The sequence below is a fragment of the Apis laboriosa genome, unplaced genomic scaffold (assembly GCF_014066325.1).
Source record: "Apis laboriosa isolate Shangri-la unplaced genomic scaffold, ASM1406632v1 scaffold11_cov152, whole genome shotgun sequence".
Lineage (NCBI taxonomy): Eukaryota > Metazoa > Arthropoda > Insecta > Hymenoptera > Apidae > Apis > Apis laboriosa.
The window spans coordinates 2,764,711-2,786,126 of record NW_025221020.1 but is presented as its reverse complement, the minus strand read 5'-3'; the positions used below and the strand labels follow the sequence as shown (position 1 = coordinate 2,786,126).

The 21,416-nt window shown below is 28.8% G+C and overlaps 3 protein-coding genes across 8 annotated transcripts; 2 read left to right on the top strand and 1 right to left on the bottom strand.

Moving 5' to 3' along the window:
- Positions 1–1,377: 1,377 nt before the first annotated feature.
- Positions 1,378–7,015, top strand: LOC122718590 (neurotrimin-like). Of its 2 annotated transcripts, none has more exons than XM_043943753.1 (10): positions 1,378–1,512; positions 2,329–2,430; positions 3,171–3,389; positions 4,277–4,398; positions 4,483–4,624; positions 5,346–5,443; positions 5,970–6,272; positions 6,363–6,555; positions 6,646–6,696; positions 6,800–7,015. In XM_043943753.1, the coding sequence occupies exons 1-10, from the start codon at positions 1,473–1,475 to the stop codon at positions 6,940–6,942; spliced, it is 1,413 nt and encodes a 470-aa protein (XP_043799688.1). In that variant the 5' UTR covers positions 1,378–1,472; the 3' UTR covers positions 6,943–7,015. The 2 variants fall into 2 exon arrangements, with proteins under 2 accessions (XP_043799688.1, XP_043799677.1); XM_043943742.1 differs by having other exon boundaries at positions 6,643–6,696.
- A 1,633-nt stretch (positions 7,016–8,648) lies between these two features.
- LOC122718959 (probable asparagine--tRNA ligase, mitochondrial) lies at positions 8,649–10,450 on the top strand. 2 transcript variants are annotated; one of them, XM_043944414.1, is made up of 4 exons: positions 8,649–8,805; positions 8,927–9,498; positions 9,563–10,010; positions 10,084–10,450. In XM_043944414.1, exons 1-4 carry the CDS (start codon positions 8,668–8,670, stop codon positions 10,342–10,344), a joined length of 1,419 nt encoding a protein of 472 aa, XP_043800349.1. In that variant the 5' UTR covers positions 8,649–8,667; the 3' UTR covers positions 10,345–10,450. The 2 variants fall into 2 exon arrangements, with proteins under 2 accessions (XP_043800349.1, XP_043800357.1); XM_043944422.1 differs by having other exon boundaries at positions 8,664–8,805; positions 8,923–9,498.
- Positions 10,451–10,588: 138 nt separating this feature from the next.
- On the bottom strand, positions 10,589–21,147 carry LOC122718331. Of its 4 annotated transcripts, none has more exons than XM_043943285.1 (17): positions 20,885–21,023; positions 19,853–20,079; positions 19,362–19,487; positions 18,894–19,079; positions 18,541–18,780; positions 18,364–18,468; positions 17,069–18,281; positions 16,582–16,696; positions 15,125–16,501; positions 14,776–15,018; positions 14,350–14,699; positions 13,951–14,215; positions 13,657–13,883; positions 13,324–13,565; positions 13,179–13,193; positions 12,154–12,649; positions 10,589–12,043 (listed from the first exon to the last, which is right to left on the bottom strand). In XM_043943285.1, exons 2-17 carry the CDS (start codon positions 20,015–20,017, stop codon positions 11,703–11,705), a joined length of 5,706 nt encoding a protein of 1,901 aa, XP_043799220.1. In that variant the 5' UTR covers positions 20,018–20,079; positions 20,885–21,023; the 3' UTR covers positions 10,589–11,702. The 4 variants fall into 4 exon arrangements, with proteins under 4 accessions (XP_043799220.1, XP_043799216.1, XP_043799229.1 ...); XM_043943281.1 differs by lacking the exon at positions 20,885–21,023 and adding an exon at positions 21,027–21,147 and having other exon boundaries at positions 10,590–12,043; XM_043943294.1 differs by lacking the exon at positions 20,885–21,023 and adding an exon at positions 21,027–21,147 and having other exon boundaries at positions 10,590–12,043; positions 16,582–16,693.
- Positions 21,148–21,416: the final 269 nt, after the last annotated feature.

The window sequence follows — 21,416 nt, the reverse complement described above, 5'->3', positions numbered from 1 at the left end:
ATTAATCAATGAATGAATGATAAGTAAAGAATGCAAAGGATTAAAGACGAATTTCCAAGCGATTAATACAATTGTGAAAATTGTGCGCCGACCTATTATCTAAATAAGATCCACGGAATTACCATCTGATAAAAGTCAAGCGCCACTCGTAACCAATTATTGCGAATTGCGAAGGATCTCATTTCAAATAATGAATTGAAGTTTTATAGTAAGATTAAAACTATTCATTTTTGAGTGAAAATAATTTTCATGTTTTTACCACGTTTAATAATTAAGGATATTTTAACCACATTCTGTTGAGGACGATTAAAATTACACATAATATATCACACATAATCTATACAGAAGTTGCATCATTAATTTCTCATGATCTCTGCTTCAAAATATCTTGAAGTAGTTCGTTTTTATTCTCCTTATTCGTCAACTTTATTCTTTTTGTCATTTCTATCATCAAGGGAAATTAAAATCAATATCCTTAATTTGTTGGATTATTTCGATCACGTTTCCAAGATATTCAATTCAGAAAAAGAAAGATGTTATCACAATGAAAAAAAAGAATTCGTTTTACGAATTCTATCTACTCGTGGCCAATGAAAAAAAATCATCTTCCTTTCATTTTGTCGATTGAATAATTATTTTCATTCCTATCATGAACATTTCATTGTCTCTCGAATGATAGCGTAGCAGTGACAATGAAATTTTCATTTGTTTACAATTGTAATGGATAATACACGATTTGTCGCCTCCTTTTAAAAAGGGACCGTCGATTCATATATTAGATTAACGATTTAATGGATAACTCGATGAATGACTCTATGTATGGTACGTGTCGGTGCGTAAATTGAACAAATTATAGAAGAATGCCTTTGGTGTTGGTAGATGGACACCCTATGCGTGTAATACGTAGTGACAGCATTGCAATAGGGTGCAAAGGTTCTCAATCAGAATGGAAACCTTTCGTTTGAATCTTCTTATATAAATGTCATACAATGCACATGTACTCTTACATGTAAATATCGATTAAATTCGTTCTTTTTACCAAAATTCCAATCTTCAAAGAATACTTCAAATATACATCGAACATTCAGATATTTGAGAGAGAAAAGTACGTCAATTCTATAATTTCATAATTTCTTTTTAAGATTTTTTTCGAAGATCTTATTGCTTTTCATCTCCTCTCGAAAATGATAAATGTTTTTATAGGTGACAATATGAGCATCCCTGGATCACACAATGGCCAACTGGTCATAATTACGTTGGACGACAAGTGTGCGTGAGCGTACGTGTGTGTGTGTGTGTGTATGAGTTAAGATCGCATGGAATACGATCACCACCTTAACCAAAGATCAGTGTCTCCTGAAAAGTTGAAGAGTACACGCGTATGTACCACGGTCATCATTCTCCATCGTTTTCTATTCTTCGTTTATTTTGTAGCACGAGGGTGGTAAAACGTATATACATGTTTTTATAACATGATGGTTTTCGGCTGGATGCTTTGCATTTTTATCATAGGTGAGCGAAAAAATTACACAATTTACCAAGCACACATACATTTTTTTTTCTATAATTGTATCTCATATACAATTATACACATAGGATATAGGTATAGAAAACGATACAAAGATTTCGATTTTCATCGAATTTTCTCAACTCTCTTACTTATCTTCTTTATCTTCGATTAAATTCATTCAAATTAATTCTCCCACCAATATTTTCTCGCTTGTCCCGCTCGCATCGAGACAAAAGAATTATTTAAAGAAAAAATAATCGTGCAACGGACGCGGAAATGAGTTTTACATGAGTTTCGCTGAAAATTTCGCTAGATTGTTTCCGCTCTGTTTATTTCGTTTCTATAATCATAAACACTTCGCAAAACTATTCCCGCGCTCTTTTCTTCTTTCCTTTTTCTTTTCTCTTTCTTCTTTCTTTCACTTTTTTTTTCTCACTTTTTTTCGTTTTAATAAGAAAAATAAATGATTCGCTATGTTTCCGGAAATTCAATCCGTTTGAACAAGAAAGTAGTCGTGTTCCATTACTTGAGTGCTGTCACATACACCACGAAAATTGCTTATACATAATGCATGGAAAATCTGCATTTAACTTTTCACGAATTCACCGCGAGAAAACGCGGCTATACTACTGCTTTCGCGAAAGCTAAAAAGCAAAATTTGCAATATAATTCTAAAATTCAGATTTTATATTTTTGCAAAATGAAAAATTAAACGAAAACAAAAATTAAAAAAAAAAAAGATTTCTTATCGTAATGTGTAATCCAAGACAAATTTTTGAGTACGAATTTATCTTCATTTAAATTATTTATCGTTACAGGTAGTCGAGCGACAGCGAACAATGGATTTAAAAGTTATCCTACAACAGTAAAGACCTTCGAAAACGATACAGTTTTGCTTCCGTGTTACGTGGAGGATCTTGGTAAGTAGCTTCTTGCTCATTCTTAAATATTTTTTTTTTTTCATTCATCGTTTTCAATCCAAAAACAAAACATTTACATATTGAAAACAATCCCAGGTATAACAACGGATCGTGCTATTTCGAAAAAAAATAAAATCATTTTGAAATTAATATGATATTCTAACTCGAGGGTAAAAAGAGAACGACGTCGCAATTTCGGACAACGATCGATGTTAATTTCCTTAAGCAATAACACAGTCCATTCGCGAGACTCGTGTACAGGTATAGAACGCAAACAATTTACTGTACAATCGATCGAGCTGTCATCGGTGATTTCGCCTAACTGGATTGTCTGTCAGCCATTTGCTTTACCTTGTCGCAACTTCGATAAGAAGGGCATAAGTTAAGACGGATCGAGGATCGTAAGATCGAACGAATTAAGATCGGTACGAATTAAAGATTTGTTTCGGATTATACGGATCCTTGGCATTCTGGAACGTAACCATCGATCGCTTTTAATATTCCATTGAGTTAGGATTAATTGGGTAAATTGGGTCAGAGAAAAGGCATTCGATCGCTTATCGGTTTGGAATCATGCGCGCATACCGGATACGCGATTGAATGTTATTGCGATAGATCGAATTTATTAGGGGAAATAATACATTTATTCATAAAGTTGGACGTTAAATTTTTCGTATCGAATTTCGAATGGATGAAAAATTTCCATATATACGTGTATATATTATTCTCTATACGGCTAGATAACGTGCAGACAAGGGTGAGGTGGTGGAGAGATGGTATCCTTTTAGCTGACAGCGGCGAACCACGACACGAACCACCTGAAAGAGTTAAAATGTACTCAAACAGAAGCTTGGAGGTCTCCCACGTGAAACGGAACGATACCGGGGAATATGTATGCCAAGCGTCTCGACCAGCTCCCTGGGGACATGCCACACAAGTACACGAGATTGAAGTAATGTGTAAGTAGATCGGTATTGAGATCAAATTTTATCCGACAGAGATTTTTCACTTTATGAATGTACATTCATTCGCTAGATATTTCAATCCTATCGTTTACATTTTCTTGTTCTATTATTTGAAATTTGATAATTCGATTCCTGATGTTTAAATTGCTTAATAACATTTTTTATATATCGTTAATTGATTGAAAGAACAGAATCAAGAGTAACAAATTAATCGAAATCGAAAATTTAGAAGAGATAGTTGAAGAAGATTGAAGAATATGATGTGTGTTTTGTAGGAAAGTTAAACACAGATATCGATCCTATCGTCGTTGAAATTATGGATGACCCGAAATTGCTATTCGAGCTCTACATCGTTTCTCAAACAAATTCAAAAAAGTTTCCCCAGAATTTTGAAATTCTCCGTGGAGTTTTTCCAGTCGTAAGGATTTCGATTCCATTTCGTGAAACTAAGCGCAGATTTCTTTTTCTTCTAAAAGAAAGAAGAATTCTAACTAGCTCGACTATTTGTCGATGGAATTGAATTTTGTAACTTTTTCAGATCTTACGAAATTAAAAACGCCCATTCGTATTTGCCCAACGATACATATCTATATATATACATATCATTATATACATGTCATTCGGATTCAATTAATATTATCTGTCGTTTTGTCTGTTGCAAAACAAAAGCTATAGAATTCAATTCCAAATACTATTTGCACGCTTTTATAAAACAGTTTTCTTAAATATTTCGATTAAAAAATTTTTAGTAGTTAATTTTATTATTGTTATAAATGTTGTTTAATACGAAAAATATTTTCAAAGAGGAAAAGAATTTGTATTAAGTGTGAGAATGTAAAGAATGAGAAAAAAAATGTTATATATTTTTGAATATACCGCAGATCCACCTAGCGTTCATCCAATACCAGAATCTGGTAAACTGGAAGTGAATTTAGATGAAGAAGTAGATATGGCATGTGTCGCAAAAGGTGTTCCAGTTCCGATCATTACTTGGAGGAATAAGGTAAGTGGTATGTTTAGGTTAGGAAAATGAAAAATAAAACATCGATCAAAAATCGGTTCTTAAAAATATTTATCTGTTTAATAGGACGGAGAAATACCACTTTTATATGATAGATCACGTCTACGATTCCATGCTGAAAGCCCGAGCAATGCTGGTCGATACACTTGCGTTGCAAACAATGATGTTGGCGAACCTGCCATGGCCACCATAGATTTGCACGTTAGATGTAAGTATCATTTTTTTATTCTTATAATCAAATTTCTTATAATCTCTCATGATTGCATCACGATAAATTATATTTTATTATGATTGCACGGTTGTAACGCAAATTTGTGATCCACCTACGTACGACTTAATCGACTTTATATACGCCTATATGTATGCACGGAAATAGCAGCATGTACCATCCTGCATACGTTGTTAAACGATTGTAATTAAATTAGGAAATTACATTCTTCTCCTTTGTATTCCAATCAAATGTCCGCATGATCTAATTGTAACATCGCTATTCTCAAATGTGTTAAATTGTTGATACATAATTTACAAGACAATGCATAATTTACAATTCTCATATCAATTAAAAATCACGAATCGTTTGTTCGATAAATATTTTACATACGTAATAGAGTTAGTCCACAAAACATGCGAATTTTTTTAGTGAACATAATTTGAATATAATTTAAATGATTCATCATTAAATAATTTGAATGATTGAAAAAATGATTAAACATCAAATATTTTGGAAAAAGGATCAAAAATTGTTTTATATTCCAAGAAAGAATTCATTCGTAATAGAAATTCACGCGTAATAGAAAGTGAAATGAAATTAAATTTATACGAGATCCTTAATTTTTCTTCCTTCGATCGATATCGTTTCTTTAACATTATCAAATAATCAATGTTCCTTTTCTTTTATCGGATCAATATTCGTTTCAATTGATCGACAGACAAACCTAGAATCGAGATGACGAAAACTTGGATGCATGCACCCGCTGGGATACGAGTGCAGCTGCATTGTGGGGTTACTGCTTGGCCAGAGGCAACGGTGAGCAGTTTTGCAAGACTACGAACGATGTAATTACGACGCTAGTAATTAACAGTTCGAACAATAATGGGTTTGGAGTCAAGCCTAACGTAACTAGGAATACCTTCGTTATCGTTTAATTACTTCCTGGCTTCACTTTTGAATTCGTTTTCATTAGACATCATCATCAAAAAAGGAATTTCTTGATTTTTATTTCGGCATCGTTTCTTAACGAGTTATTCGTTCGGCATAATGGTATTATCTGTGAAGCAATTTCTGTGAATCTATCCCTTGGAAGTGGTAACGTGTGACAAATCGATTGGCGGGAAACGTGACTCGCGATACTTCTTACAAAAAAATGGCTACTAAGGTTAAATTCATTGCTGACGCAGCATTTCTCTTAGACTTCTCTCAGAATGTATCGTAGTATATTCTGCCGAATAGTTTTCTCATCGATGATTTTTAACTAATGGATAAATATAATAACAAGAATGATATAATATGATTTTTTTTTCACTTTTATATCATTCTAAAATTTGATCTTCAGGTGGAGTGGTATTTCAACAATAAAAGCGTGAAATATTCATCGAGGATAGTGAAACATAATGCGGGCAGCGATCATAGTTTGGTAATAAGGAACGTCAGGACGACAGATTATGGTTTCTATCTATGCAGAGCTTCGAATTCCTTAGGAATTACGGAAGCGGCGGTCGAATTATCGGGTATTGCAAATCCGGCCGTTTTTAAAAACACTTCGCATAGTTTGTCTAAGACTTCGTACAATTTCGTCTGGGAGGTTCACAGTTACAATCGTATCGTACAATACGAATTTAAATTTCGTAAATATGTGGTAAGATTTTAATAGAATTTAATGATTGTAATAGAATAAATGTGTATTTTACCATTGTATTTGAACCGTTTTCAATTTTTCAATTTTTAGAATGGCGTTCCTGGACAATGGCGTAAATTATATATACCCAGCGGTAGCGATGGAAATAGTTATATTCACACATATTCCTTCAAATTGACAGGATTAGAAGAAGCAACACATTATGAAGCACTCGTTTTATCAAAAAATCGTTATGGTTGGAGTAAACCATCGGAAATAATAAGATTCGCTACAGAAGGTGCTTGTAAGTAATAAAAATAAGTGAACTTTTCTTTGATTTATAAATAGTTTCATTTCATTTACGTTTTCATGACTTATATAATTTTTTTAGCAGATAAGGATAATTATATAACAAACGCAATACAAGAGGATACAATAATACCAGGTAATTTAAAATCTTTGTTAAGTTATTTAATTGTAATACATAATTAATAATTATAATACATTATAATGTACATTATAACGAAATGTGAAATTTTTTATCGCAGCTGTGCAACTTGCATCGATATCGCAACATTCTCCTTTAGATACTGACAGAAGTAAATCTTCTTTTATCCAAGCAAAAATCATGACAATAATGACAATGATATTCATATTATATACTTTTAATATAAATTTTTGTAAAGTATAAAATATTTGTTAATTAAATTAGGTTTTATAAGTTAATTTTATTATAATATATTTTATGAGTTAATTATCTTTATCTTTTTATCTTTCGTAAAAAAAAAAGAAAAAAAGAAAAGAATGTTGGAGAAAAATTAATTTGTATCCTATATTAGGATAAATTTTCATAATGTTAAGGTATTTCAATTTTAAGATTGTAAATAAATTTTAACTTGCATTTTGAATGAGTAAGTCATATTCTGAATTATTAAACTCTGATAATATTTTTATTAGATATTTCTCTTTTCATGCCCATACTCCTAATCATTTAAATATATTTTATGATGTTTAATTTCATTTATTAATAATAATCAATCTTTCAATTGTTAATAATTATAATTATTAATTATTAATTATATTATCGTATTTTATATATAAAATGATAACCCAGTTATTTTAACAATATTTAGTATCAATTAATTCCATTAAATATAAATAAATTATTATAAAATTGTTTTAATATTGTATATATTTTTGAAATGTGAATATTTATAAAATAATATATTTAGAAAATGTATGTTCTAATAATGTATGAGTTAAAATAAATATAGAAATTATATTTAATTCAATCACAAAAATTTTTTTTTGTTTCTAAAAATAATCAATAGATTTTAAAAATAATTTCTTCAATGCATTCTTTCATAAATATTTTCATATAACATATGTACTGAATTGCTTTTTACTTAAAACGTAATGAAAATAATATTAATTTGTGAAATTTTTTTATGAAAATGGACTTAAATATAATGCTATTAAAGCAAAATTTATTTACATATTATATATTACTCGTATAAATATATATATATATATATAATTTAATTATAAATATTCGTATTTATGCAATATAGATAATTGCATATATATTGCTAATTATATGAAAATTTAGTAAAAAGTAAAGAATAAATTTAATAAAATCATATAAGAATTACTAGTATTTTTTTTTTTCAGATTTTTTTTAATTACTATTTTTTCAATTATTTTGTTATATGAAATGATACAGATTAGATCTTAGTTAAGATCTTCTATAGATATATATTTTGTATAATAGATTATACAAAAAAAAAAAAAATAACGTTAATGAAATATTGAAATTTTGAACACATAAATTTTGCAGAACAAATATAGACAAAGAAAATAAATAATGAGAAAAAGGTAGAAAAGAATAAAAATATGCGAATGAGCGCCATCTTTAAAGTACTGTAAACTAAATAGACAAAGATAGAAAATAAAACGAAAAGAATAGAAATTGAATAAGAATTAACTGTTAGCGCTATCTTTTGTCAAAAATATCTCTCCAAAAAATCTTTCTAGAAGTACTTAAAAAATGAAATTAATTATTAATTCTTTATTCTGTCTTTGAAAAGATATTTAGCAGTCGAAAGATGATGTTGCCAGTCAATTCTTATCCTACTTCGATCTTTCTCCTATTATTAGCGTTAATGAAAATGGCGCTAATTTCAATATTTTTATCCTATTTGTTTTAATCTTTATATTTAAATATAATTTTTAAATTCGCTGCGTTAAAATATAAATGACAGAACAAAATTTTCGACATTTTATAATGTAAATTTATACGATTGGTATTTCAAAACTTTAATTATTTAATAGTATTCAATACTTACTTCATCTGTTTATATTTCATTTGTGAAAATAGCTTTACTATTTTATTATAAGTGTGTTTTAAATACAAAAAATGTCACTTGTAACGTTATTTAAGTTTAACAGAAATTTATTTGTTAATCTTAAATTCTCAAAATGTAATGTTCACAGTATGTTGCAAATATATAAAGATAATTCTGAAACTAATATAGGAAGAAATATAAAAGTACAGGTTAGCTGTATTTTATAATTTTTTAATATTCAAAATCATTCATTTAACATTTTTTTTATATTAAAACAGTTTATTATTGAATTTTATTATATATTAAATTTTCACAATCTATTAAAGATAGGGTTGGATTCATGCAGTCAGAAAGATGAAAAATAATATTTTTATTGATATTACGGATGGATCAACTCCTAAAATGTTACAAATTGTTATACCAAAATCCAATAAACCAGATAATTTAAGTTTTGGAAGTAGTATTATAGCAGAAGGAAAATTAGTTTTAAGTCCAAATGGTAGAATTGAATTGCATACAAATAATGTTACTATAATTGGTACATGTGATGTTATGGATGGGTATCCTTTTGCTCCAAGAAAGCATTATGATATGGATTATGTTAGACAATTTTTGCATTTAAGACCAAGAACTAGAAGATTTTCATCTTTATTAAGATTACGTGATATGACAACTACAAGTATTGAAAATTATTTAAGAAGCAAAAATTTTATTAATGTACATACACCAATTTTAACTTCAAATGACTGTGAAGGTGCTGGTGAATTATTTTTAGTAAAACCATATTGTGAAAATGTATTAAAATCAATGAAAAGAGAAAATATGTCAGAAGAAGAATCATATTTTAATACTAAGGCATTTTTAACAGTTTCTGGTCAATTACATTTAGAAACAATAGCAAGGTGAATAAATTATAGAGTTTTATAAATAATTAAATAATGAGAAATTACATATTATATATTTTAGATCATTGACAAAAGTATATACTTTTGGACCATCATTCAGAGCTGAAAATTCTAAATCAAGATTACATTTAACTGAATTTTATATGTTAGAAGTTGAATTAGCATTTATTAATAATATTGATGATATAATGATTGAAATTGAATCATTGATAAAATATGTTATTAAAGATGTATTTGAAAAAGGTGCTGCAGATATACATATAATAGGTGGTTGTGAAGTGGCTTGGTTAAATAAAAAATTTATATGTATAACATATGATGAAGCAATTAATATTCTAAAAAATAATGCAAATTCCTTATCAACTCCTATTAAATTTGGAACAAATTTATCTAAAGAACATGAATTATTTTTAGTGAAATATAATGATAATATTCCAGTATTTATTATAAATTGGCCAAAAGAAAGCAAACCTTTTTATATGAAAGAATGTAAAGATGATGCTTCAAAAGTGAGTATAGTAATACTGAATATGTTAAATATAAATTATCATTATGAAGATACATATGATATTTTTTTTAAAGGTTGCTGCAATAGATCTTTTAGTACCTACTGTAGGGGAATTAGTAGGAGGCAGTTTACGTGAAGATAATTATGAAAAATTGAAATTAAAGTTACCTCCAACATCAGATCTTTCTTGGTATTTAGAACTGAGAAAATATGGCAATGTTCCAACTGGAGGATTTGGAATGGGATTTGAAAGATTTTTACAACATATCTTTAATATACCAAATATTAAGGATACTCTCCCTTTTCCAAGGTGGCCTCATAATTGCAATTTATAAATAGAATTTTAAAACTATTTTATTTATCATTTATTTATCATTATTATTACATATTATACTCTACAAAAAAATAAATATTATAAGATATTATAAAATAAAATTTCTTCTAAGAAGAAAATAAAAAAATATTTATATAAAACCAGCAATGTATGGAAATAGAAAATTTTTGTTTTTTACTTATGAATATTTAAATAAATAAATATTTATAATCGAATATTGTGTTCTAAAATATAACTTTATTCACTTTAGTCTTTATTATGTTCTAGTATTACAAAGTCATTATATTAAGGATAAGAAAACAACACGAACTTTAAATCAATTTTTTCTAAAAATAAGATTTATTAAATACCGAGACAAATCTCAACTAAAGTGTAACTTCTTATTATTATCTGTTTATTTGTTCAAATATTTTTATAGTTAAAAATTTAAACTTCTAAAGTTATTCAGCAATAGCGATTATCATAAAGGATATTTTAGAGAGGTAAATTTAGTAGGATCATAAATAAGCAACCAAAGGAAGTCAGACCCCGAATAATTAACAAGATTTTTTTTTATACAACAAAATAATCCTTTTCTAGTAGTAACTGTTTTTCTTTTTTACCCAATATCATCGGGATTATTTTTGTGTTGGTATTATGTACATTATAATCAACAATTTTATATCACACAATTTGTACACCTAACTAAATTGATTAATCATTCATTATTTTTATGAGACCTCGTTTTCGTGCTTTGTAAAATCAAATAGGAGATGATGCTTCTAGAAAACAATGTATCGAATACCTTTTAAATGTTTTTACAAAGTACAAACGGTATGAAATTTTCAGTTAGTCTTGTGCATATCAGTATTACATTTCTGACATTTCTCTGTCATGAAACACGATTGCACTCAATATTATTAGGAATGCTACTATATCATATCTCGCCTCTAACTAAACTGATTATATTAAATATGTACAGTTCTTGTTCTCTTTTCGCCTTAATTAAAATTTAAAAACTAAATACACGCATACACTTATACAGTCACACATTATAACACATATCCTTTAACTTATACGACGTGATGTTTGAAAGTAAATGAATGTGATTAATTTTTTATACCACATTAGTAGATCAAAGAAATATTTAGATAAAAATTGTGCATATGCATTGAAAAAAATAGAAAAGTAAAATACAGAAAAATGAATGGTATAATGATAATTTAAAAAAAAATCAAATTATAATATTATACATCACGTGATATAAGCTGCACAAATATGATGTACAATGCATCAATACTTAATTTTAAGTAGCACTAAACAAATTCATTCAAATCACACTCCCGCACATACATATTTCAAATACATTACATACACTATTTACATAATTGAGCAGAGTCCTGATAACTCTTGCCCTCTTTCCACAGGAGGTAAATTTGAAAGTTTTCTACCTTGTAAAGCAGGTTTAATAGAAGCAGGCACCAAAGGTTCTATTATTTCTTCAGTAGATGTTTCAATTATAGATTTTTCTTTTTCCTTTGATTCTTCAGGTTCTTTATTAATACATAATGGTTTCGTAATATTAATTTTAATTCGAGATGGCGCTGTCGGAATTGCTGCAGGTGTAGAATCTAATTCTACATTTCCGTCTATAGAACTCTTTACAGCAGCATATGTTGTGTCAACTGTTGCAGGTTCGGTTATTATACTTTCTTCGGGATCTATTTACAAAAATTATTTTGAAAATTTTTAGATAATTGAGATATATATATATATATATATTAATTTTTTTAAATTTAAATTAAAAATTATAATATTATACGATATATACCTGGTTCTGGTTCAATAGGTTCTTCTTTAATTTCTATATTAGTAAAATCAAAATGTTCTTCTTCTAATTGTTCTTCAGGTTCATCAATTGGTTCTTCTTTAATTTTAATATTTTTAAAAGATTTATCCACGTTTTCCGTTTCAGGTATTTCTGTTTCAATATTTTCTTTTTCTATACTTTCTATATCAAGGTCTTCTTTATTATTGTATTCTAATTCTTGTTCTTCTATTTTTTCATTTTGTTCAATACAATCTATATTATCTTCAATTATAGTTTCTTCCTCTTTATTATCTCTTTCAGCAGGTTCTTCTGATACATTATCTTCTATTACGTCATTCGACGGTTCTATTATTTCAAATTCAGTATTTAATGCTTCCACACTTAATTCATCAGTCTTATTATCCTCTATAAATGTTTCATCAGAGCTCTCCTTTTTTTCATCTTCCATTTCTTCAATTGTTTCTTCAAGCGCTAATGCAGATTTTTCCAAAGCTCTCTAATGATGTAAAAAGAGCAGAGTATTAATATATTAATTTTGATAAACTAATATATAGTATTATGATATATACATACAATACAATACCTACATACAATATATATGATATAATAATAAAAATATATAATGCAATAAACGTGCAACAAAATTTAATGTAAATAATATTTTTTATCATCTTTTAATTTGCATGAAATATTAAAAAAATTTGAATTAATAATTTAATTTTTATCATAAAATAATGTATGTATTCAATAAAACTCAAATCTTACCGAATACATATAACCAGTGATGTAACATGTATGACTTTTATTCCTACTTATCTATAAAATGTTAAAAATCAATTCATAATAAAAAAAAATATGGTATAATTTCTATAAAAATAATTTAAAAGATTGAAAAACTAAATTAAATAAAATATATATTGCAGAATTTACATTACATCTTTCACTGCCTAATTCCACTATATCTATAAGTGCGGAAACTGTCTGGAAGTGCAATATATAAATATGAATTATTAAAAAGCACATACCACGAGACTCTTTTCCTATTTTTTTGTAAGAATGCAACAAATGGAAAATTTGTTAATAAATTTATATCGATATTTAATTGATTGAAAATATGAAAAAATATTAATATAATATTGAATTATATATGTACAAAAAAACAAAACCAACCTTGTAATCATCGAGACACAATGGATGATAATTCTTTCCTTCAAAATTAATTGCTGGTCTTAAATGCCATTCTTCCTTTTCTTCATTATAAAATTGTTCAAATGCATCATGACACACTTGACATCTAGAATCTTCATCAGTTCCAGTAGGAACACTAGGTTGTGCAGCTTCTTGAGGAGAATCTTCTGCAGTAATACCTTCTGTATCAGCTGTCTGTTTTTCAGTTTCAAACCAACTTTGTACTATTGTAATAATGTAAGTAGATAATTAGATATCTCGTTACACAATATATATTATAAAAAAGAAAATAATCATTAATTAATCATTTTTTACCTCTATCTTCTAAATCTTCAATTTCTTCAAATTGTATCCAATCGCTTACATCATAATACCAAGGTCGTGAATGAGCTTTCCTTGCAGAATCTCTTTCTCGTCTATTTTGTCTAAAATGCCAATCTAAATGATGACTATATCGAGTTGCCAATTCTGGTGCAAATCTAGCGCCACAAGAACTACATTGCATACCACTGTACAATGCTGCTGCAATAGCTGGTTGTTTACTAAAATAAAGAATATTTTCAATTAAAAAAAAAATTGACTTAATAATTATTTTATTAAAATACTTACACTTTAAGTGTTTCTGGTTTATCAAATGAAACTGGAATAATTTCTGGTTCTTTCTTTTCTTCCTCTTCTTGTTTTTTTTGTTCAGAGAGATTTGATACAATACCAGTTTCAACTAATCTCTGGAACAATTCATTCATATTCAATGGCAATGATAATGGTGGAGCAGCTGCAGGTGGATTTTCTGCTGGTTCAGCTTGATATGATAATCCAGATGATGGTGCCATTGCAGAAGGCAAAGCGGAAGATAACATATCTAATTGCAAATCTGGAACAAAACAAATTTTCGCTACAAGTCTAATGCAATATTACGCAAAAAAATATATTATATTTTTCTTCAAATATTAGTACATTAATATTACATACACAAGATATATACCATTTTATAAATATAATATTTACCCGGTTTAGGAGTAGATCTAAGATCTGAACCATCTTGCGATGTTGATTCATGTTCAACGGCAGAAAATTGCGTTGGTGTAGAAGCTGTATCCACTTTCGGTTTTTGTGTCAATAAAGGTGGGGTAGGTGGTGCTTCAATAGGTTCTTCACCTTTCATACCTGCAATCTTAACATATCCTGGTCGGACACCTCTAGGTAATACCGAAAATCTTATAAAATGTTTTTTATCTCTGACTATAATAGGCTTAGGCAATCCTCCAAATTCTACTTTAAATGGTCGTCCATTTAAAAGAACTGTTTGTAATGAATCTATAAATTCAAGCGTATGAGGTTTTCCTTCAATTTCAAATCTGTAAATGATATATATTGAAACGTTATTTTATATATTTTTAAATTATTGCTTATAAAAATATGAATATAACTTACATTTGAGGTTTTGCATCTAAAAATACAGGAACCATATTACGAGCATTAATAATAAGATTAATTTTGGCAACTACTAAGTCTGTTCTCTTTACAGTACCAATCTTAACAAGGGGTGGAGGTCCTTCTAATTTGACACTAACCTTTTTACCACCAAGATCTACTGTTACAGGCATACCACCGAAATAACATTCATACCATTTATCATCAATATATAATTCTCTCGTCGGCGCACCCAATTTAATTCTGAAAATAATAATAATAAATAAAGTTTAAATAAATATTAATAATATTTTTAATTAAATCAAAAAACAAATAAATCAAAGAAACATTATTTTGCATAAATACATACCGATGAACTTCACCTTCATAAATAAATTCTTTGTATTGATCATTAAATGCGCAAGTTATAGTGATTTTATCGTCGATTAAAACTCGTCGTATACCGTCTTGAAATCCGATTTCTCTTGGATCGTCCCAATTCATAAAAACAACTCCAGTTTGACCATAATATCTAATTTCACGTGGTATATGTTGTATATCTATATCTATAGATTTCATAGTATCTCTTGCAATTTCATCCAATAATTTTGGATCTGGTGGTGGTAATTCACGACTATGAGGATTTGGATTTTTTATCATTGTCGTGGTATAATTTTGATCACTATCTTCAAGATCATATTTTGAGGATGAACTTGGTGATACATTTCTTGAAGCATTCAAAGACATATTTGGATTTGATATAAGATTCGTCATTGGTCCATTGTTCATTATCATTCCAGGTCCATTCATTCCAGATAATGACATAGGTGGATTACCCATAGGTCCGATCGGGCCATTAGGTAATAAATTTGACATAAGCGGCCCATTCGGTCCTATAGGTCCCATCATTCCAGGTCCTAAACGAGGATTTGGACCCATAGTATGATTAAAGCCACCATGATATTGATAATCTGGTCGCATTGGACCGAAATGTCTTGGATTCTGCCATGGACCAACTGGTCTAAAATCTGAATTAAAATGTCCTTGAGGACCACCATATGGAGGTCCAGGTGGATGAGCCCATGGTCCTGGTTGTTGCCAAGGCTGAGTTTGCCATCTAGGACCATTTGGATTTCTTGCAATAGGATGATCTTTATTTCTAATCATTTCTTTATCAGCAGAAGGACTGAATGTAGATGTACGATCTGATGAACCTGTTATATCTAAATTTACACCTTTTTCCCATACAATAGAACCAACTTCCTTTTCTTTTCGTTGTGCAGCTCTTAATTTTCGATCTTCACTCATATGTAAAACTTCTTGAATAAGTGTATTATATTGAGTTTTAGTAATAGTACCTTGATTCAATTGTTCAGCAGCTTGTTTCATTATTATTTCAATATTTCTATCCTCATTTTTTTCGGGTTTATCATTTTCTCGACCCCGTCGACCTGATCTATTATCTTGATCTTCATTCGATAATGTTCTCCTTCTTTCTTTAGGATCATCTGGAAGTTTGTTATAAAGCCTGAGTCTACCCAACCTATCTCTGTTACGATCTCTGTTATCCCGCTTATCATCATTATTATTAGCTTGTTTTTCTCTATCATTCTTTGACGGTGTTTTTAATTTTGCCCAACTATCTTTACCATCTTCACCAGATATTACAGGTGGAGGTGGTGTAGGTGGCCGTCCAGCTTTAGGATGAGTCAATGTTCGTAAATCAACATCTTCATTTCCAAATAATCTATAAAATAAAAAAATTTATATTAATTAAGAATAACACTTCATACAATTGAAAAGAAAAAATAGAATAAAAATACACACGCATCAAATTTTTCAGCTTTTGTTTTCTTTGCTAAAGCAGATTCCATATGTTCTGAAGTTTGTCTTTTATTGGTATTAACTGGTGGTGGCAATACACGTAAATCTAAGTCCTCTTCTGAAAAAAATTTTGAAATAAAGTGAAATAACTCAAATATTATACAAGTATTATATGTATATTTAATTTTACCAATATATAGGATCATTGCATCCTCTTTTGCATGCTAGTTTTATATCTTGAAAAACGAAAAATATTTGTTCGAAACAGAAATAAAGAATATATTATTTATAAATAAAATATTTTAATGCTTCACCCTTAAAATTTAGAGTAATATTGCAGCTGAAATTCTTTTGACACTCAATATTTAGGATTAAGGATATTATAGGAATCATACATCATATAAAGTAACTCACCATTAAACAATGAAAAGTACTTGATATGTGTTTATAAATAGTTTGTATTTGTACTGAACGTAAGATATTAACTCACTCTTTTCTAATACCGAAGTGGCTGCACCTGGAAGAGGTAGAGTTGCTCTCAAATCTTCATCCTTGCTGGATGATTCCACAGTTGGTTCCACAGTAGTTTGAACGTTTCCAGCATTTGCTGGAGAGCGTTCGGGACTAAGACTGCCATCCTTATTACGCCTTACGTAATTTCTTTGTCTAGCATTTGGTCTGATTTCTTTAAATGTAGGTGGATGAGGAGGAGAGACTATCAATGAACCAGATTGCTCCTCCTCAGTAACACCACCAGAATTATTTAGAACTGAATTGGATTTTGCATCATTACGCCTGGGAATTCTATATGGAGGGCTTGGACTGCGCTTTCTCGATTTTGTATTCTTTTTTCGATTTTTACAGGTTTGAAAGGATTGAGGAGAGGTACGCGAAGATGGTGAACTGTCTCCACTGTCTTTTTCACGAGACTTGGATCTAACAGGACTGGCATCTCTGTCGACTTTTGGTATTTTACTCGGAGATGTTTGAGGTTGTTTAGATCGCGATTTATTACCTACTTTTCTATGCGAGGATTTCGAGGAAGCGGAAGATTTATCGATCGTCGACGACGAAGAACTTCGAGAATTCGAAATCTTTGAATCTTTCGACTTAGAATCGTTACTCCCACCTCCTCTATTACTCACGGATAAAGAACTATTACTACCCACAGATAGATTTTGAGAACCTTTGGAACTATTACTGTTTAGGTTACCACTACTATTACTAGACAATCGAGGGTCTTTCTTTTGACTTGTTCGATGCGACACAGCATCTTTATTTGCGTTACCACTGAAATTTTTATTATTATTATTATTGTTGAGGTTCGTATTAGCATTATTGTTATTACTAGCGTTTAATGTCGCAGTATCGGAGCCGGCAAGATTTGTCGGAGACTTGTTGATAGTGCTAGTCACAGCCTGTTTCGAAAGTATCTGCTGTTTTAATTGATCTGAAAGTACAGTGTTTGTATTTGCTGCTAACTGCGCTTGGGCTTCACCCCGCGAATCCTTTTGAGTTGGTGTACTTATTCGCTGACGAGGATCCACACTTGAAACTGATATATCTTGAACCGAAGTAGTCTTTAATCTTGGATCACGAGATACAGGTTTAGCTGATGCCACTGCTATACTACTAGCTGGTGCAATTCGTGGACCATTATTTATTCCTGCATTTTTTAGAAGCGAAGCTGTTGCTGCTGGAAACTAAAAATTAAAAAAAAATATTATAAATAATATATTATAAAATAATTTAGTTTTATTATTTAAATAATTACTGAATAATTACCTGTTTAGCTACTTGTTTAGGTGCTTGGCTTGGCACAGTAGTTGCAACAAGTTTCCCTTGTGTGATAGTTTCTGTGCTTGATGTAATATGCGTTGTAACTGTCACCTATAAATAAAAAATAAACAAAATTTAACTATAATTCAAATATATAATTAAAAAAAACATTCTGTGACTTACCAGTTCAGCTTTTAAATTCCCAGCTTGTTTATCAAGTTGCCGTTGTTGTTGTTCTAAATTAGCTTTAGCTTGAAGTAATTCTAATTCAATTTTTTTCTTTTGCAATTCTATCAATTCTCGTTGTTTTTTTAATAATTGTTCTCGCATTGCTGCTTCTGTAGGTGTTACTGGATCACCTGGTGGAAGCTTAACAGGTGCTACAATTGGTTGTGAAACAATAGATGTTGCTGATTGTTGAGGCTAGAAATAATAAATATATATATATATATCTTTTGTTTTATATGTACATATTTTTTTATGTTTAGAATTATATAATTATATAATTATATTTATCATGAAGTTATTAAACTAACCATTGAAAAAAAACGAGGATTAACATGAATAGATCCCGAAGAAACACTAGTGGGAGAGGCAGTGATTGGCCAGGCAGGATCAATACTTTGCACTCGTACATCTAAAGAAAATAATTTCTTTGCTGGAAATACATCATTCCAGGTTTGTCTTAATTTCCACATGCTAGCTCGTGTATTCTCATCCACCTGTACATTCATGTATTCATATTATTTTGATTTTTATATTCATATTTCTTTTTTTTTCTTTTTATAAGAAGTTAGCTTTATACTAAAGACAGTATAAAAATAAAAGTACAATAACCTGATATTGACTAAATAATTATCTTATAGAGCTATGGAATATAAAGCAGTTTTGTATTTGCAATTGTATTCTATTAAAATACAAATATAATATCAACACATTAAACTTTGTAATATAATAAGACATATCTCTAAAAACATTTTATACATATTAATTACAAAACATACCTTTTCAAATACTCCACAAAAAGTGTTTACAATATTTTGAGTGAAGAGATTCAAATATGCTCCATTAACATTCTTCACAATTGAATCAATCAAATAAAGAACAGGTAATTTGATCTCGCTTCTCACCTATTAAAATATATATTATAATTTATATTAATAAATTTTAGCCATTACTTCATACCATAATAAAGATAACAAATACAATTAAAGAACAAAAAAGAAGAGGTGATTGTATAAATAATTACAGTGTATTGTGCAATTTATTATAATCTATGTAACTTTATTTATCATATTTATTTTTGTTTTATCTTAAATAAGGAAAGGTATGAAATACAGCTTTACTATTTTTAGCAATGTATAATTTATAAATATTTGAAATAAAATGCAACATATAAATTTCCAAGATTTCCTATTCTCTTATATATAATACAAAATTAATATTAAAGTACATAACAATATAAATTAATTTTAAATTACAATAGATAAATAACCTTTTGCAAATGATTTTCAACAGCTTGAACAATAGCTGGTGCATGTTCTATATTATCTTCAGCCAGCATAGTAAGCATATTAATCAATGGTTTACTGTTGATCGTCAAATCAGACAATGATGAGATGTACTCATCTGCTATTTCCTTAGATTTTGTTGATGTCATGATGTTGTGTTGCCAGTTGATAAATGCAACAAATCTTCATCAAATTGACAGTGGTAATCAAACTGTGACACACAAAGAAATAGGCATTAAAAATACTAATATGCTTTTTAATATAGGAAGGCAATAAAATAAACACAATCTCTTATTGACTTTTTATTGAAGTAACATATTGAATGACAAGAATTTATCAATATTTTATGATGCAACTTCAATAATTATCGTAAAGCATTCTTAATATAAAAAAATATTTTATATAAAACTTCTTTAAAAGTAAAGATTTTATTTTTAAACATAAGAATATTAAAAAATATAAAATTATCTATATATTGATTGTTTAAAAATTTACATATACATTTTTATAACTGAAAAGAAATAAAATATTAATTGAATAAATAAATGAATAATTATTGTTTATTTTGTTTATATTGTGATGTTATAATAAAATTAGAAAATTCTAATATACATAAAAAATAAATAAAAAATTTTAAATAAAATTATTTATTGTATAAATAAGAAATTAATACAAAATCTTTGTGCATTATTTTTTGATTTTCTGGTTAGGCTAGTTTAGTTTCAATGAATAAATATATAGACTAAAAATATTGAATACATATACAATTATTCAAAATTTTGTTGTCCTAAACAAATTAATCACAATTAATTAACTTAAAACATCATCTTGAACAGAAATAGTACATTACTATATTCTATTTATATAATATTACTTGAAATCTTTTTACAAAAGATTGAGAGACGTCATATACATATCGATTTTTTCTTTCATTTAACAATTATACACTTTCCAAAAGCTTTTATTACACTATTATTGCAATGTCCATGCACGTTCTAGAAATTTAGCACAAATACCTAAGTGTATACGAATAACTAACACGCATCTGGATTTCCTTAACGCTTGACGAGCAAACTTGAACGACATTCAGTATTATAACTTCACGTTCTATAGTGAGCTTTATCAAGAACACTATAAGTGACACTAGTTTACATTTACCTTTTTAACGCATTTCGAAAAAATAGAAATATCCCGAAACACGATTATTTTGACTTTTCGCGATAATCACGCGGACACTACTGCTACGCCAAACGGGATATCCACGTAAAATGGCTACCATTCCTTTGTACCTTCTAACGGGATTACAGATATGTAACACTCATTGTGATTGGACAAATTTCTTACTCTGTCGGTTGAATTTTAGTAAATGACCAATCATATATTCCCTTATAGAATACAACTAGTTTGCTTAGTATACCAGAATTTTACAATTATCCGCGCGTGTCGCTAGTAGCGAAATGGAAGTATATAGGTGCATTTTCATTGTTACGATATTTATATAAGAGAAATTTATATTAAACGATAAAATAATATGAAATTAAAAAATAT

What these genes read in the sequence shown, in the direction of transcription:
- LOC122718590 (XM_043943742.1), top strand. Translation starts at nt 1,473, where the DNA reads ATGATGGTTTTCGGCTGGATGCTTTGCATTTTTATCATAG. An exon ending in ACACGAGATTGAAGTAATGT is followed by an intron (nt 3,390 to 4,276) that starts GTAAGTAGATCG and finishes AATATACCGCAG; the next exon opens with ATCCACCTAGCGTTCATCCA. An exon ending in AGAGGATACAATAATACCAG is followed by an intron (nt 6,697 to 6,799) that starts GTAATTTAAAAT and finishes TTTTTATCGCAG; the next exon opens with CTGTGCAACTTGCATCGATA.
- LOC122718959 (XM_043944414.1), top strand. Translation starts at nt 8,668, where the DNA reads ATGTCACTTGTAACGTTATTTAAGTTTAACAGAAATTTATTTGTTAAT. An exon ending in GAAGAAATATAAAAGTACAG is followed by an intron (nt 8,806 to 8,926) that starts GTTAGCTGTATT and finishes TATTAAAGATAG; the next exon opens with GGTTGGATTCATGCAGTCAG. An exon ending in GTAAAGATGATGCTTCAAAA is followed by an intron (nt 10,011 to 10,083) that starts GTGAGTATAGTA and finishes TTTTTTTTAAAG; the next exon opens with GTTGCTGCAATAGATCTTTT.
- LOC122718331 (XM_043943281.1), bottom strand. Translation starts at nt 20,017, where the DNA reads ATGACATCAACAAAATCTAAGGAAATAGCAGATGAGTACATCTCATCA. An exon ending in ATCCTCGTTTTTTTTCAATG is followed by an intron (nt 18,781 to 18,893) that starts GTTAGTTTAATA and finishes TATTATTTCTAG; the next exon opens with CCTCAACAATCAGCAACATC. An exon ending in TATGAAGGTGAAGTTCATCG is followed by an intron (nt 15,019 to 15,124) that starts GTATGTATTTAT and finishes TATTATTTTCAG; the next exon opens with AATTAAATTGGGTGCGCCGA.